At 45.4% G+C, this 14,413-nt stretch overlaps 1 protein-coding gene across 4 annotated transcripts in view; it reads left to right on the forward strand.

Annotated features, from left to right (window-relative positions):
* The window catches only part of GABRB2 (gamma-aminobutyric acid type A receptor subunit beta2), a 134,390-nt gene that overhangs the window by 36,125 nt on the left and 83,852 nt on the right, over positions 1 to 14,413 (forward strand). For all 4 annotated transcript variants that reach the window (XM_075442011.1, XM_075442009.1, XM_075442010.1 and 1 more), the window contains one exon: positions 13,794 to 14,014. In XM_075442011.1, coding sequence (XP_075298126.1) covers positions 13,794 to 14,014 — 221 coding nt within the window. The remainder of the gene's footprint in view (positions 1 to 13,793; positions 14,015 to 14,413) is intronic.

Consider the following 14,413-nt stretch of genomic DNA (forward strand, 5'->3'; position numbering starts at 1 on the left):
CTTCTCCTTAATTTTCAGCTTTATTACACATGCAGTTACAATTTTCCTCTTCTAAATAATTCACTGCACAGTTCATTTCACACAGAAGGTAAATGAATAAAAATTTGTTTTCTTTAGCATTAGCCTGTCTGTTTTCTATGCATGGCCGGCAGCCAGGAGTATTAGATTTCAGCATCCCATTTTTAAAGGTGTGAGTTTTACTGTTAACAATAGATATTATGTATGGGTATTGTGTAAATTACCCGGCGGTTGGAATCCGAATCCTCTTTCGCCTGATTTTACCCCTCCGTTTCGTTGTCTGGCCTGTTGTAAGCAGAACGGCTGGTGATGCTGCACCAAGATGAGCGTCAGGAGTTGGCGTTGCGCTACGAGGAGGCACGAGCTGCGGCGTGCGCCGAGGTTTGCTGCGCAGGCAGCTCCTGCGGGACTGCGCTGGGCTCCAGCGCGGGGTTAACCGGCACACTGTGAGCACCATCTCCTCCTCCTCCACAATCTCTGCTGGTTGTGTGATGGCACATTGTCCTGAGAAGAGCACATGTCCATAAACATTTGTTCCATATGGGAATGGACACCCATGGGAGTGGAAAGAAATCACAGGATCGGGCTGTGGCACCTGGAAGGAGCTGAGAAGGTGTTTAGAAGCTCTCAGCAGATTGCTTAATGCTGGGTGATTGAAGGTGCTTTCACTTTGTTGGAAACGCCCGATGGACATATGGGGGGGAGAGGCAGGAGAACTTTTTTGATGGGCTGCTCAGATTCCCGTTATCGTGTAGAGGGGTAGTTTCTGAGTGATGACAGGGGAGTCGTGCGCTGATTTTGAAATTACTGTTGATGGACAATCGACCAGAGTCTATAGAGCACTCTCTAGGACTGCATAACAGAATAACAATTTGTTCTAAGTAACAGCTTAGATCCAACTCATTGAGTGGGTAGTTGATGTGTTGCCATGTTCCAAAGCAATGAAAATCCAAATATTGTAGTACTGAAGCACTATGGTGTCCTTCAGAAATATACTTTAGTACTCACTGCTTCTGTCTGTGTTGTTATAACTTCATTGGAGTAGAAGAGAAAGGTAAAACTCAAGTAAATCAGTGTGATGTGATCGTAGAAGTTGAGGTCTATGGTATGGAGTTACACATTTCTGATTAAGGTGTCCAGATTGCTTTTCACAGTTATGTGTCTTGATACAGCAGAGAGCAGAGAGAATTTTTTTTTTGTGTTAAGAAAAAAACATGTGAAGAGGTTTATGGCAGTGTTGTGTGGTTTTGTTTGTTTGTTTCTCTTTAACACCCTTGTGTTCCTTTGACTCATTAAAGGAATCACACTTGTGTAAGGCTTAACAATAAGATTATATTAGGGAATAAAAAAGATATTTAGTGTTAATTTATCTGTTTAATGGTTAATTTTACACAGTATGGCCGAAATATAAATAAAATGCAAGTGAAATAAAGTTGCTAGAAATGGAACAGGATACATAGCGGCTTTCCTTGTGCCCAGATCTAGAGAAAGAAGGATCGAAACAGAATCTCAGAATCTGACAGAATCTCCAGAAGAGTCCATTTATAAACGGCTCACATGTATCGCCAGTTCTGGGGAGCTCAGAACTGGGACTGTCTGTATTCATGGTCCATGTACTCGGCTTTTTTCAAAGCCCTGTCCTGAAGTTTGGCCGTGATTTCACGGGGTGCAGGATTACCAGACCTGTGGGAAGGTTTGTGCCTAAACTCTCTGCGCCTTCAGGAAAATGCAGAAATGAGCTGCCTTTGCCTGTGGATTTACCTGTGGGATGGTGGGGGTTTGGGGTTTTTCTGTGGGGTTTTTTTAGGGTGGGGGGAGTAGTTTAAGACCCTTCTCAGTATTGATTTGGTAAGTGCTCAAGGCACCTGTGGGAAGCAGTGAAGGATAAGCTGAGTTTTAAGCACGTAACATTTTCTGCAGGAGAAGTGCTTCCATGAAGTTCCGAGTGTGCGTTTGCCTTCCATTCGTGCAAACTTTGCTATAATTAATTTTAGATTTTTTTTCCCTATTTTGTCTAAAGAGTCTTTAATTCTCGTCGGTTCTGAAAGCATCTTCAGTTGTAAATTTTCCTTGCTGAATACCTCGAACAAGCAGACACCGAGATTCGTGTTTCAGTGAGTTCCGAAGTCAGTGTGTGTGAGAGCGTGCGCAGCATAACTGTAATTCGTTAATTATGAACTGCTATAGATAATCACGTTATGCTGTAGGCCAGTTGAGGTCTAGCTTGACTTTCTGAATACTGAAGAGATGAGTTAATTTAAGAGGAGGACTGAATTGTAATATTTGATGACATTAATAGCAGGTTGTGTAGTACAAGAAATGAAGCAAACAATTTAGGGTGTGCTTATCTGGAAATGTTCATAGAACAGCCCAGGCTGGAAGGGACCTTGAAGCATCGAACATTCTTGCCGCCGTTCCCTGGTCTTCTCCCTCCACCCTTACTGAAGACCCCCCAGAATGTCGCAGCGGTTCCGTCGGGTCGGAGCCCAAGTGCGAGCCGCGGCCCCGGGGCGGGCAGGCACAGCGTGCTCGCTGCAGACGCCCGGGCGCGACGCGCTGCTCCGGGCACCCGCAGTGTGCGCTGGGACAGGGCGGCACAGCTTTGCCACCCGTGGTAAGGAAATGCTGCATCAGGTAACAAAGCGCGAAGCAAGCCGGAAGGAATGTGTATTAGAATTAAAAATCAAAATTTCAATTTGCATGAAGGGGGTAGGTGACAAAATAAGTCACCTGGAGTAAAATCAGGGAGGACATTTCCAGGAAAAGCGTGGAAGTGGTGGTTCTGAAATGCTGTTTGACATCGTTAGCTACTGCTTCCTTGCTTGGAAGACTTTTGGTCAAGTTGTTAGGATTGACTTGGGTACTGGGACAGTAATGCCCTGAGGCAAGATCAGTTCTGTTTATCACAGCAAGATCTATTGAATAGCATTTTCAAAATCCTCTGCATGTTTATAATTTCATATTGGTGTTTGGAAGTATTTGGTATATTCTTATAGTATATTTCAGATTTTAAGTCAAACCAAAAAAATATTTAGTCCATATGAATGATTTTTAGCCATTGTGCTGATGTGAGAGACATCCATCTATCCTCTTCTGTACTTTGGCTGATTTTTAAACATTTGGAAAGCAGAAACACCGTTGAGAGGAGGTGACACCAGTACTTTCCACTAGCATAATGCCTTGTAAAGATCTACAGCCTCTAACTAATTTACTGTAGATGTTATTATAATGATTTTAGATCTAGTGATTCTCTCAAGAAAGTACTATAAACAAGAGAGAGAATTGCAGGTGGAATCCCTGTATTCCAGTCTCGTTTGGCAGTCCAATCTTCAGCTAAACTTATACCTTAAATTTAAATAATCTAAGGCTTGGCACTTTTGTCTCAAAATAATTGTATTGCTAATAGCTCCTCAGCAATAGAGTGGTGCATATGGGGTGCTACTCATGAATTTGCTATTTGGGTTTGGTTTTTTTTCGTTTTAATTCCTTGCTTTTTTAATTATTTTTGTAGTTATTTCATAGCCCTGTAGGTACAAACCTGTAGGGTGCCCATAATGCTGAGGGGTTTGTGCGTGCTGGCTTGGCAATGGGAGGGAGGAAGATGGGGAAGAGGAGGAGGTCGCTGACGCTTTGGTGAAGCACCCTTTTTTGACCAAGTGCATTCCTTAAGATCTCCCTTACTCAAATTGGACAAAAGTATTCTTAAAGGGAACATTTTGGAGACCTTCTGTATCTCTTGGCCATGGTTAAGAATGCATCTCAAAAAAGAGTTTTCTTAAGAACTCCTGAATTTTAACTGCTGTGTGGCAATCTAAGAATATGCTGTAAAGCGTTTTAGTGACTCTCTCAAGAGAAACGATGCTGCTGTTTTAAAGAAAGAGATGTGTCATAAATCAAGCCAGTGAACTGGTATATAAATGCATTTCATGCATGAATTAACCAGCTGCTAACTAGTAGATTTCAAATGGATGCGTTCTGCTGGCTGACGAACAGGCAGCGTGCTCAAGCAGAAACGCTGTGCGAGGCACGGACGGGGTCGTGGGAGAAATCGGTGAGCGGCTGGAGGTGCTGCTGGTCTCACGCCTGCTGAATCTTGGAAGTCCGATAATTTGGGAGAAGAACTAGAACACTTCAGCTAATGTCTTTTTGGAGCTGTTAAGACTAAAATATTGAACAAAACGTTTATGGTGGAGGTACAAAACGAAATCAGAAATCCAGCGCTACAAATTCATCAAGACCTGGACAGGGCGCCGGGAGATGGGTGGGTGGTTGTTTTCAGGACAGTCACGGTGCAGTCGTCACAGAGCTTTTGATTATTTTTTTATGTGTGTATGCATGTGCTTTAACTGTTCAGAATGGATATTCTCAGCAGTGTGCATGCATGCAAATACACAGACACTTTGTATTACAGATGCAGTATCACTGCCTGGAACTGGGTGTGTGTGACGGCACCGTAAGTTGTGTAGTGCAGCGGGAGTTCCCTTGGCAGGGAGAACAGCGAACACACGGATGAGCTTTAGTGACTGGGACCCAGTTACGAGTGTTTCTGACTGGTGTTAAACTTTGAAAAGGCAGACACAAACACAAGTTAAGCAAGAGGATGTTTTTATTGTGGAAATACAAACATTTTTCTGATTTTTTTTATTTATTTTTTTTTTTAAATTTGGTGCCTTTCGGTGCGATACCTCTGTTCTTGATGAAGGTATTTGGTGTCTTTTTAATTGCAGAGTATCCTGTGGATCGGTCTGTGAGACCTTTCATAAAAACTCCTACGTGGGGGCAGATTCTTGGTACTCTCCAGCCCAACCTGGAGGAACTTTTTTTAAGAATCACTTTCAAATCTCCACTTTTCATTTATCTTCAGTATTCCAGCAGCAGGTCTGCAAAATAGGTTTGACATCTACTGACTGGGGGAGGGCCATGGCTTTTTCATAAACTTAGGGCTTGACACTCTTCTGCCAAATCATCTGGTGAAGAAGAGCGTGTTTTGTCTAAGATTTGAAGAATGTTTTATTCCTGCTGCAGGTTGAGTCGTTGTTTCTGATCCCTGGATGAGTGAGTTTTCCGCATCTTTCTGAGAGTTCTAGAAGAGTTGTTCTTAATGTAACAACGTTAAGAACATGAAGTGGTAATGTTTTATGGGAATGGTAGAACATTAAGGCATTAAGTGGTAACGTGTCCTCGAGACCCCTCTCTAGCAGAGCACATCCATAGGCCAGTTTTGATCTTTTCCAAATACGTAGAGTTGTGAGAATGATGGTGGTAAATTACACAGGCCCAAAAGGAAGGAAAGGCCTCGCGTCCTGCTCCCCGTGCAGAATGGCTGCTGCTCGTGACGGTCTGGAGTAGCGTTCCTGCAGGGGTGGAGGAAAAGCCAATCTCTGTTCTCGGTGACTTCTGAAGTATTCGTAGAGTTCGTGGCTTGCGAGGCATTTCGCCTTCCAGAATTTCAGTAACTCCCAAGCGGGTAAAGTGGAGAGAAGGCAGGAACGACTGCATCCCGGCGGCTGGTCTGGCTGCCCGGATGGCGGGGATGATGTCCCGACAATCTGTGTAAAGGGCTTCCCACAAGAGGAGTCGCAGGGAGCGGCTGCGTAAGCTGAAAGTTCGCGCCCTGCAACATCTGAAAATTGCTTAAAAACCATCCATTTTTTCAGAAGAGTGTCTGCCAAATCAAACGCATTCAAAGTACAGTTACAATGAAGATGCTTAATTAAAAATGGAATCTACTTTTCCTGAATAATTTCATGCTGCGCTTGTATCTGAATTTGTCAGCAGAGATGAAAGTCTGGGACCAGTAATACTTTTATTACCATTTCCACAACAAGCAGGCTGACCGAAAAAGACGTGGGGCATCCTTATTTAGTGAAACTGTACTGGATTTGTGTTAATGCTAAGTAAGAAATGCTTTCTGTGCCGTTTCCATGAACCTCTTCCCTTGCATGCCTTGAAGAAAGGCGAGCTCCTCTCTTGCTCCGGATGTTTCCAGCTGCCAGAGCGGTTCCTGCCCTTTGGGCACCCGAGCACAGCCTGGCTTCAGCCCGGGGAGGAGGAGTCCGCCACGAAGGAGACCGATTTTGGAGGCTGGTGAGATGAGACATTTAATCTAGGAGGAGACAGACAAATAAATAAATCCATTCAGTAATGAAGGATGCCAGATTTTTTTTTATTATTATTATTGGAGTGTGTTTCTAACAACTGATAGTTACAAGTGTAACGACATTAAACTGATAGGCCTTGATGACAGGACAGCTTCAGTCTGACAAAGTGCAGTCGGGATTGTTTACAAAGTAACTATTAACTATTGTGGAAAATGGAAATGAATTATTTAAATGCAGAGATGGTTCTCTGGCACAGACGGGAAGCTGTGAAGATTAAAGTAGAGGGACCACGAAAAAGAAGTTTTTCCAGACATTCCTACTGCATAGGAACAGGGCATGGCTTCCTGAGAAGCGACGTTGTTGGTGCCAGTTGAAGAGCAGAGGAAATCGCGAACAGCAGATGCGCTGGAAACGCATCTCCTGCGGAGTTTGACGCGGCTCGCGCGGCTGTGAGGCTGAGGGTGGAGGGAATTACAGAGCAGGCGGCACAAACACCGGGATGATAACGCACTCAGCAGAACAGATGGAAGCAGTTGTGGGAGATGGCTCTGAAAAAATCAGACAACGGTGATTTCTATTGAACCGAAATTAAATCGCAGTCAGTGCTAGATTGGGGTGACCATCCTGATTTTTCCTGAGTTTCTTTCTTAATGCAAATAACAATTTCATTGTAATTGAAATGTTGGTCTAATCCATACAGAAATAGAGGAAAATCTCCTTTTTTCAAGGTCTTCAAGAGCAGGTTGGCTAAAGGCCGGAGCAGCCTGCTCTGACCTGAAATCTGACCTTGCCCTGAGCGGGAGGTTGGGCGAGAGACCTCCCCAGGTCTCCTCCAGCCGGAGCTTTCCTCTGCGAGTACGAAAATACTGATACAGCATTGCCCCTGCAAATCTCTCCTCCTGTTGGGTTCTTGTAGATAAACTGCAGAGTGACTGTGGAAAACGAGGGCTGTTCTGTTGCTGTGGGCCTTGCAGCAGTTCTTTGCTAGAAAGTTTTCTGTGTCTGTCAGGGAAAATGCACCTCTGTGACAGGCACTGGGAATGGAAATTCTGCCCCGTGAGCTATTCCAGTAGGCTTTGGCTTTGCTGAACCGTGAACAATGTAAAGTATAATTAATGAGTATTACAATGGCAGTATTTTTCCACCCGATTCTTTTTTCAGAATTTTCTCCCTAGAACATAACAATATTCCTTGCTTTCTCATTTGAACACGACTTGCTGTCTTGGAAGCGTCTCTAAGTGTGTTCTCTTCGCTGGAGTGTTGGGCCATCAGGCAGGTGGGGCTTCCTCTCGGTGTCCGCAGGCTTGTCGTCGCGATGAAAGGCACGATACCTGCTCATTTGTGATTGTCCTTTCGCTTGGTGCTGGCAGCTCTCTGCAGCACCTGGCGTTTGAGCGGAGCGGCCCGTCACACCTTGGGCTGTGGGGAGGAGAGCGGTGGCAGCACGGGGGGAGGCCGGCGTGACGTGACGCTGTTTCTCTTTCTCCATCCTCGTGCTCTTCTCTGTTCAAACCCCGCGAATTCTGGACGTCAGGTTACAGGATTCAGGAGATTGTTGGCCGAGGAAGGCAGCTAAAGCGAAGCGTTTGGTCTAAAGCGCGGCGTGATACAGAACGGCTCACAGGAAGGTGGCTGTGGGAGATTGGTGCTCTCCAGAGAACACTGCTTCTTCCAAGACCGTTCCAGTTTGTCGCTAACAGATTAACGAGCCGTTTCGGAGAGCTTCGTGGAAGCGAGCTGCGGCCAAGGCGCGTGCGACTGGGGAACGGCCTCGAGAGCGGCTGGGGCTGGCCGCTGCCGATAGCCCTCGCCGCGCGTGTTCCCGGAGCGGGGCTTGGGGTTCAAGCAAGCCGGGTACTTGGTCTCTTTGTTTGTTTTATTTAAAAGGAAAAACCCACAAAAATTCCAAGGAAAACAGCATGGAAATCATCGCGTGATTAGTAGTAGTGTGTGAGAAAATGCATACATAGAGACAGAGGGAGAAGGACTCTGAGTTCATTTAGAAGAAAAATAAATAGAGCAAAAATAAAGTCGGAGTATGTTACGCACATACCTGGCTGGCTTTCTCCTGTGACTTGCTGTGAAGCATCAGCAGCTCTTGGAGATGATAATAAGCCACTAAAATCAGTCTAACTTAATTTCAGTTACACAGTACATTATTAAAGGAAATGTGTTGTATCCTGTTGTTGTTATAATTTTGAGTTGAACTCTAAATCTTAGAGGGAATGTTTTGGGTTTTTTATGAAACTTCCTCAAAGTCGCTCTCTCCCTCGCCGTCGCTCTCCTCTGACCGTGCTCTCTGCCAGGCGGCTGTGCCATGAGTCTGGACAGTGCTCTGGCAGCTGATCCGCAGATTTGCTTGGAGATTTTAGTTTTTTGTTGAATACATCCTCAATGATTTAGAAGTGTTACAGATATAAGATAATCGTAACTGCCTGGACAAAACTGTATGATGGCTGCAGCGCTAAAGGCTAGTGGGAGGCAGACCAGAGAACGTGGCAGCGTTCAGTGTCAAGAAGCACGGAGGGAAGCAAGCGTTTCATTAATTAACGAGTTACCTGTACTGTAGTATCAGGCACGATGTTTAGGGTAACATTTAGAAAAGCTCTCTGACCTAATAAATGCTTATAAATATCTGCAGGGTGGGTGTCAGGAGGACGGGGCCAAGCTCTTTCCAGTGGTGCCCAGTGACAGGACAAGAGGCAATGGGCACAAACTGAGGCACAGGAAGTTCCGTCTGAACATGAGGAAGAACTTCTTCCCTCTGAGGGTGACGGAGCCCTGGCCCAGGCTGCCCAGGGAGGTTGTGGAGTCTCCTTCTCTGGAGATATTCCAGACCCGCCTGGACGTGGTGCTGTGCAGCCTGCTCTGGGTGACCCTGCTTCGGCAGGAGGGTTGGACTAGATGACCCACAGAGGTCCCTTCCAACCCCTACTATTCTGTGATTCTGTGATTCTGCTCCACTTTTCCGATGCTAATAGAACGAGGTTTTCCTGGCTGTTGACTGCCTACAACTGAAGTTGAATTTTGAAGAAGTTTTGAGGTTGCCCAGACGATTGGGTAATTTCCCTCTGATGCATCCCAGAATCTGGCTGACTGAATGCTGCAGTCTGAGCCCCTCAGTGCTCTCTTTCCGGTTTTGTCTCTAAAATGAGGGTGGTTGAGTAATTGTATAATGCTGAGACTGCTGGAAATGCTGCCTGAGTATTGATTGATGTTCATACTTACTCCATCTTTTTTAAGCACTGTTACACTTCCAGTAAGGCTATGGGAGATGTCTCTGGCCCTCGCTCAATCAGAAAGGCATTTTCTTGTAGGTTATTAAGATTTTATTTATCTTGATCTCACAGATATTACATCACAAGCAAAGCATTAATTTTAAGTGTTTTGACCTGTGAAAGAATTTGTAGGAGAAAAAAAATCTTGAAGGCCAGAAAATACCTCTGAAAACCACCTGAGGTGCTTGGTAGTCTGGGATATGGAGGGAGGGGGCTGTAGATTTGGCAGAGGGTAGCAGTGATAACAGAACAGAACAGCAGAACAGAAAAAAGGCTTGAGCATATTGAGGAAAATGGAGATTAAACATATATATGTGTGTGTATATATATATGTTTATATATGCTTTCCTTAGTGTGTCTGTTGTGGAAGTTACCTTGCAGAAAGTTCTCCACTACTGACTGAGGAGACAGCTAGCTTTTCACCTGAAAGGAAATACTAGCAAAATAATCTGCTTGGTAAAACAAACTAAATGCAGCAAAATAAATTCCTTTGCCTGTAAAAATGATCCAATAAAATATTCATATAGTGTTTTTCTTTTTGAAGAAGCGCATCCTCAGGCAGCCCAATTAGATGTGATCACAGAAGGGACACGTTGTTGGTAGAGCACTGCATTTCTTGGCAACACAAAGCATACCGATTCTGTCTGAAGCTCAGATAATGCTATTTCTGTTGACTTTTTAATCTTAAAATTAATTTTATACTTTATCATGGAGATAACTGTGTGGCTTGTTTCAGTATTTCTGAAGGGTGGATTGTGCAGTCGCTGGTCGGGTGGTGACGGGAGCGTCACCGCTGCCGTTTGCCGCAGCTCTGTAAGCCTGCAGAGGGTTCTCGGCACTTCATGGCTTCACGGTGCCATCTGAAACAGAGCCACGCTGCCGGTTCTGCGCAAGGCTGGCGCAGCAGGAGTGGCTGATCTCACCATCAGCTGGGGATTTGCTGGTGGCTTAGTCTGGACTCTCGGGAGCTACTGGTGTAGTCACGTTTGGACGTTTAGACCTGGCGATGAGAATGCTCTGCTTACAGCACTTCAAGTTTTAATTCTTGAGGCTGAAATGTTTTTTGAATTGCTGGTAATTGTTAGTAGTTCAGAGAAAATCAACACTCTGGCGTGTCAGGTTAAGTGAGGTGATAGAGGACTCCTTCACATGTCAGCAGGCTGTATGGGAAAGGGAAGCACTGTGACCCCTCACGAGGGTTTCACAGGTTGTCCTGGTTTCAGCTGGGATGGAGCTCATCTGCTGCCCAGTAGCTGCTGTGGTTTGGGTTGAGACAAATGGTGGTAACACACTGATGTTTTCAGTGGTTGCTAAGAAATCAGGGACTCTTTTTGTTAGACGCCCTTTTGGGTGCAGATAGGCAGACGGGGCCAGCTGGCGTCGTAACGGGCCTGTTAATGGCACTTTGGTCGCTGGAGTCTCCTTGCCTGGATGGACTGACATCTCCTTGGTCGAAGGAAGCAAGGCTATATTTAAAAAGAAATAAATTATGGGAATGTTTATTCATTTCAATATTCTTCTTGAAAAATATTGCAAAATACTTATCTTAAAACGAAGTCTTATATGCTTTAAACGAACGTTTCATTTTATAATGAATTTTGTAAGTTTTTCAGAAGTTAATTACAAGGATATGGAGCAGCATTAGCTTGGCGGTTCTTTCAGTTTCTGAAGGTCTTCTTCAGGCTATGTTTGTATCTTAGCAACTCGGGAAACTGTGAGCCATGGGGAAATAGAGCACTCGGCCAGACGCGAGGCCAGTTCAGCTCTGCGCCGGAGCACCGCCTGAGCGCTCCACTTTCGGCCAGATTTCATCTCGATATCAATTACTATATTCTTATCTTGGAAACTTTTCCCCCCCGCCTTGTGAAAGGTTTCAGTAAGACACACAGGTTTCTGGTCGCTCTTTCTGGTTTTTCCCTTTGGAGTCTTTTCTGCAAAACGACGGCTCAGGCCACCGTCCGCTCTCCCGCACGTCCCAGCGGGCTCCCCAGTTCAGCTGAACCGCCGGCTTACTGCCGCTCTGCTCCAGAAGGTAGGGCTTGAATGATCTTTTTTGCTCCATAGTATTTCCAATGCTTTACTCTTTTGCAATACTGTTAATAATAGGCTACAAGAAGGGAAGCCTGGTAATAAAAGCAGTATCATTGTGGTTTCTGTTGTAGGTGTTTACCTTTCTGAAGACCCGTAGGATTGTACGATTGCGTAGGAAATGACCTGTGAGCTCAGAATTATTCTCCCTGCTCTGGGAAATGGCTTGAGACACGAGTAAAGAAAAAATTGAAATTCAGATGTAAATAAATTTTTTTGATATTTCTTGCAGCTTAAAATATTTTGTTCTACTTCAAAGGTATGACTAAATAGTACTAGCACATAATTTAACTGAGGCAGAATACCGTTTCCATAACTTTTCTTTCAAGTGAGTGTAGCGTGCATTCGTTCATCTCAGCAAGTTTGCTGATGACACCAAACTGGGAGGTGTGGTAGATACACCAGAAGGCTGTGCTGCCATTCAGCGTGACCTGGATAGGCTGGAAAGCTGGGCAGAGAGGAACCTGATGAGGTTCAACAAGGGCAAGTGCAGGGTCCTGCACCTGGGGAGGAACAACTTCATGCACCAGGACAGGCTTGGGGTGGACCTGCTGGAGAGCAGCTCTGCGGAGAGGGACCTGGGTGTCCTGGTGGACGACAGGTTAACCATGAGCCAGCAGTGTGCCCTGGCTGCCAAGAAAGCCAATGGAATCCTGGGGTGCACCAAGAAGAGTGTGGCCAGCAGGACAAGGGAGGTTCTCCTTCCCCTCTACACTGCTCTGGTGAGGCCCCATCTGGAGTGCTGTGTCCAGTTCTGGGCTCCCCACTTCAAGAAAGATGAAGAGCTACTGGAGAGAGTCCAGCGGAGGGCTACAAGGATGAGGAGGGGACTGGAGCATCTCCCCTACGAAGGAGAGGCTGAGGGAGCTGGGCTTGTTCAGCCTGAAGAAGAGAAGGCTGCGAGGGGACCTTATAAATGCTTACAAATATCTGCAGGGTGGGTGTCAGGAGGATGGGGCCAAGCTCTTTCCAGTGGTGCCCAGCGACAGGACAAGGGGCAATGGGCACAAACTGAGGCACAGGAAGTTCCATCTGAACATGAGGAAGAACTTCTTCCCTCTGAGGGTGACGGAGCCCTGGAACAGGCTGCCCAGGGAGGCTGTGGAGTCTCCTTCTCTGGAGATATTCAGGACCCGCCTGGACAAGATCCTGTGCAGCCTGCTGTAGGTGACCCTGCTTCGGCAGGGGGGTTGGACTAGATGACCCACAGAGGTCCCTTCCAACCCCTACTATTCTGTGATTCTGTGAAGGTAACTCTTCCGCGTCCCTGTTGTGAGATTTGGCGTTTGTCAAGTCCTAGGCTGTCCTGTAAAAAGATAATTTCTAGAAATGTAAAGCTTTTTTTTTTTTGAAGTAGGCTTCAGTGATTTCTTACAGGGGCGTTTTTGTAGATTTTTCTGAAAGTTTGGTTTGTGAAACTGTGAAATAAAGTTTTATTTTTGTATTTTGCGAGAATTTCTGTATCGTGTTTGCGAATCATTTTTTTTTTTAAACAAAAATGCTTGTAAAAACCAGTTCTGACAGGTGCTTTTTGCAGGAGGAGGATTAATATTTCTTTGCCTAGTGTAATAATAACATAGTTTCAGTAGTTTTTGTAACCATATTGTTCTCTGAAAGACCACAAGATCAGAACATCTCCACAGTGCTGTACGTTAGTGGCCTGCACCAAGACAAGCAAGTCTCATCACGCTGCGGACGTTTACCCAGATGCTCAGTGGTGCTCTCCGCATGGTGCCAGTGCGGGAGCCACGGTTGGCTCGGCTGTAAAATGAAGTAGGAGACTGAGACTGCAGCATAGAAACCACAGAGGCTTCCCGTGGATTTCGGAGCCCAGGAGAAAGTCACCAGCCTTGGAAGGGAGTTTAGTTCGGAGGAGGGTTCGGGTGGGAGCTGCTGAGACCCAAGGCCTGGTCCTCAGCTCCGCTGAAGGCGGTGGGGACCTGAGGTGGAATTCCGCTCTGGGAATGCTCCTGCTTCTGGAGCTCCCAGGCTTGGGAAGAGCTGCGGGAACTGCAGGCTGTGGAGCGTCTAGAAGCATTTTTCCATTCTGTTTTGAAATATTGAAATGAGACTCCCAAGTAATTCATAAAATGCAAATACCCCATCTTTTCTGTAGCATCGTTTCTGTTATTAAGTATACGCAAGATGGTCGGTACTGTAAAAATAAATAAATCTACGTATGGGAGTCTGAACAGAAATGTTTGCCTTTGAGAACAGTCGCAAGGAATAAAGGTGGGTTTGCTTTGGTTTTGCCTGTCTGTGAGCTGTCTGTTTCAGTGCAAACTCTGTTTTGTGTTCCCAATCCCAGGACTACACCTTGACCATGTACTTTCAGCAGGCGTGGAGGGATAAGAGGCTGTCGTACAACGTCATACCTTTGAACCTGACCCTGGACAACAGGGTGGCGGATCAGCTGTGGGTCCCCGATACCTACTTCCTGAACGACAAGAAGTCCTTCGTGCACGGCGTCACCGTGAAGAACAGAATGATCCGTTTGCACCCGGACGGGACGGTCCTCTACGGGCTCAGGTTGGTGTGAGCCGTTCCCAGCTCCTCTGCCTTCTATTTTCAGTCTTTTAATCATGGCGTCCGATTCAAACCAATTCTTTGCCTTTTTTATTGCTGTTCTTTTTATTGCTGGGTTCTATATAACTGATCATATTCCAGAAACAATTTTAAGTATTCTAAGAATGCATAAAGATTTTATTTTTTACATATAAATTTCAGAATTAAACTGCCATTTTTATATAGTTCAGATACTGGTATTAAGAACAGAGAAGACTGTAAATGTTATTTCAAGTACTCATTCTGGAGTAAAAGCCGCGTTTAGAACTGCTTCCTCAAAGGAGTTGAAATAAGAAATACAAAACGAGGATTAGAGGAAAAAAGGGAAAATGTCTGTGAAAGCTGAACGGATAGTTTAACAAA

This window comes from Opisthocomus hoazin, chromosome 23 (assembly GCF_030867145.1).
Source record: "Opisthocomus hoazin isolate bOpiHoa1 chromosome 23, bOpiHoa1.hap1, whole genome shotgun sequence".
Classification (NCBI taxonomy): Eukaryota; Metazoa; Chordata; class Aves; order Opisthocomiformes; family Opisthocomidae; genus Opisthocomus; species Opisthocomus hoazin.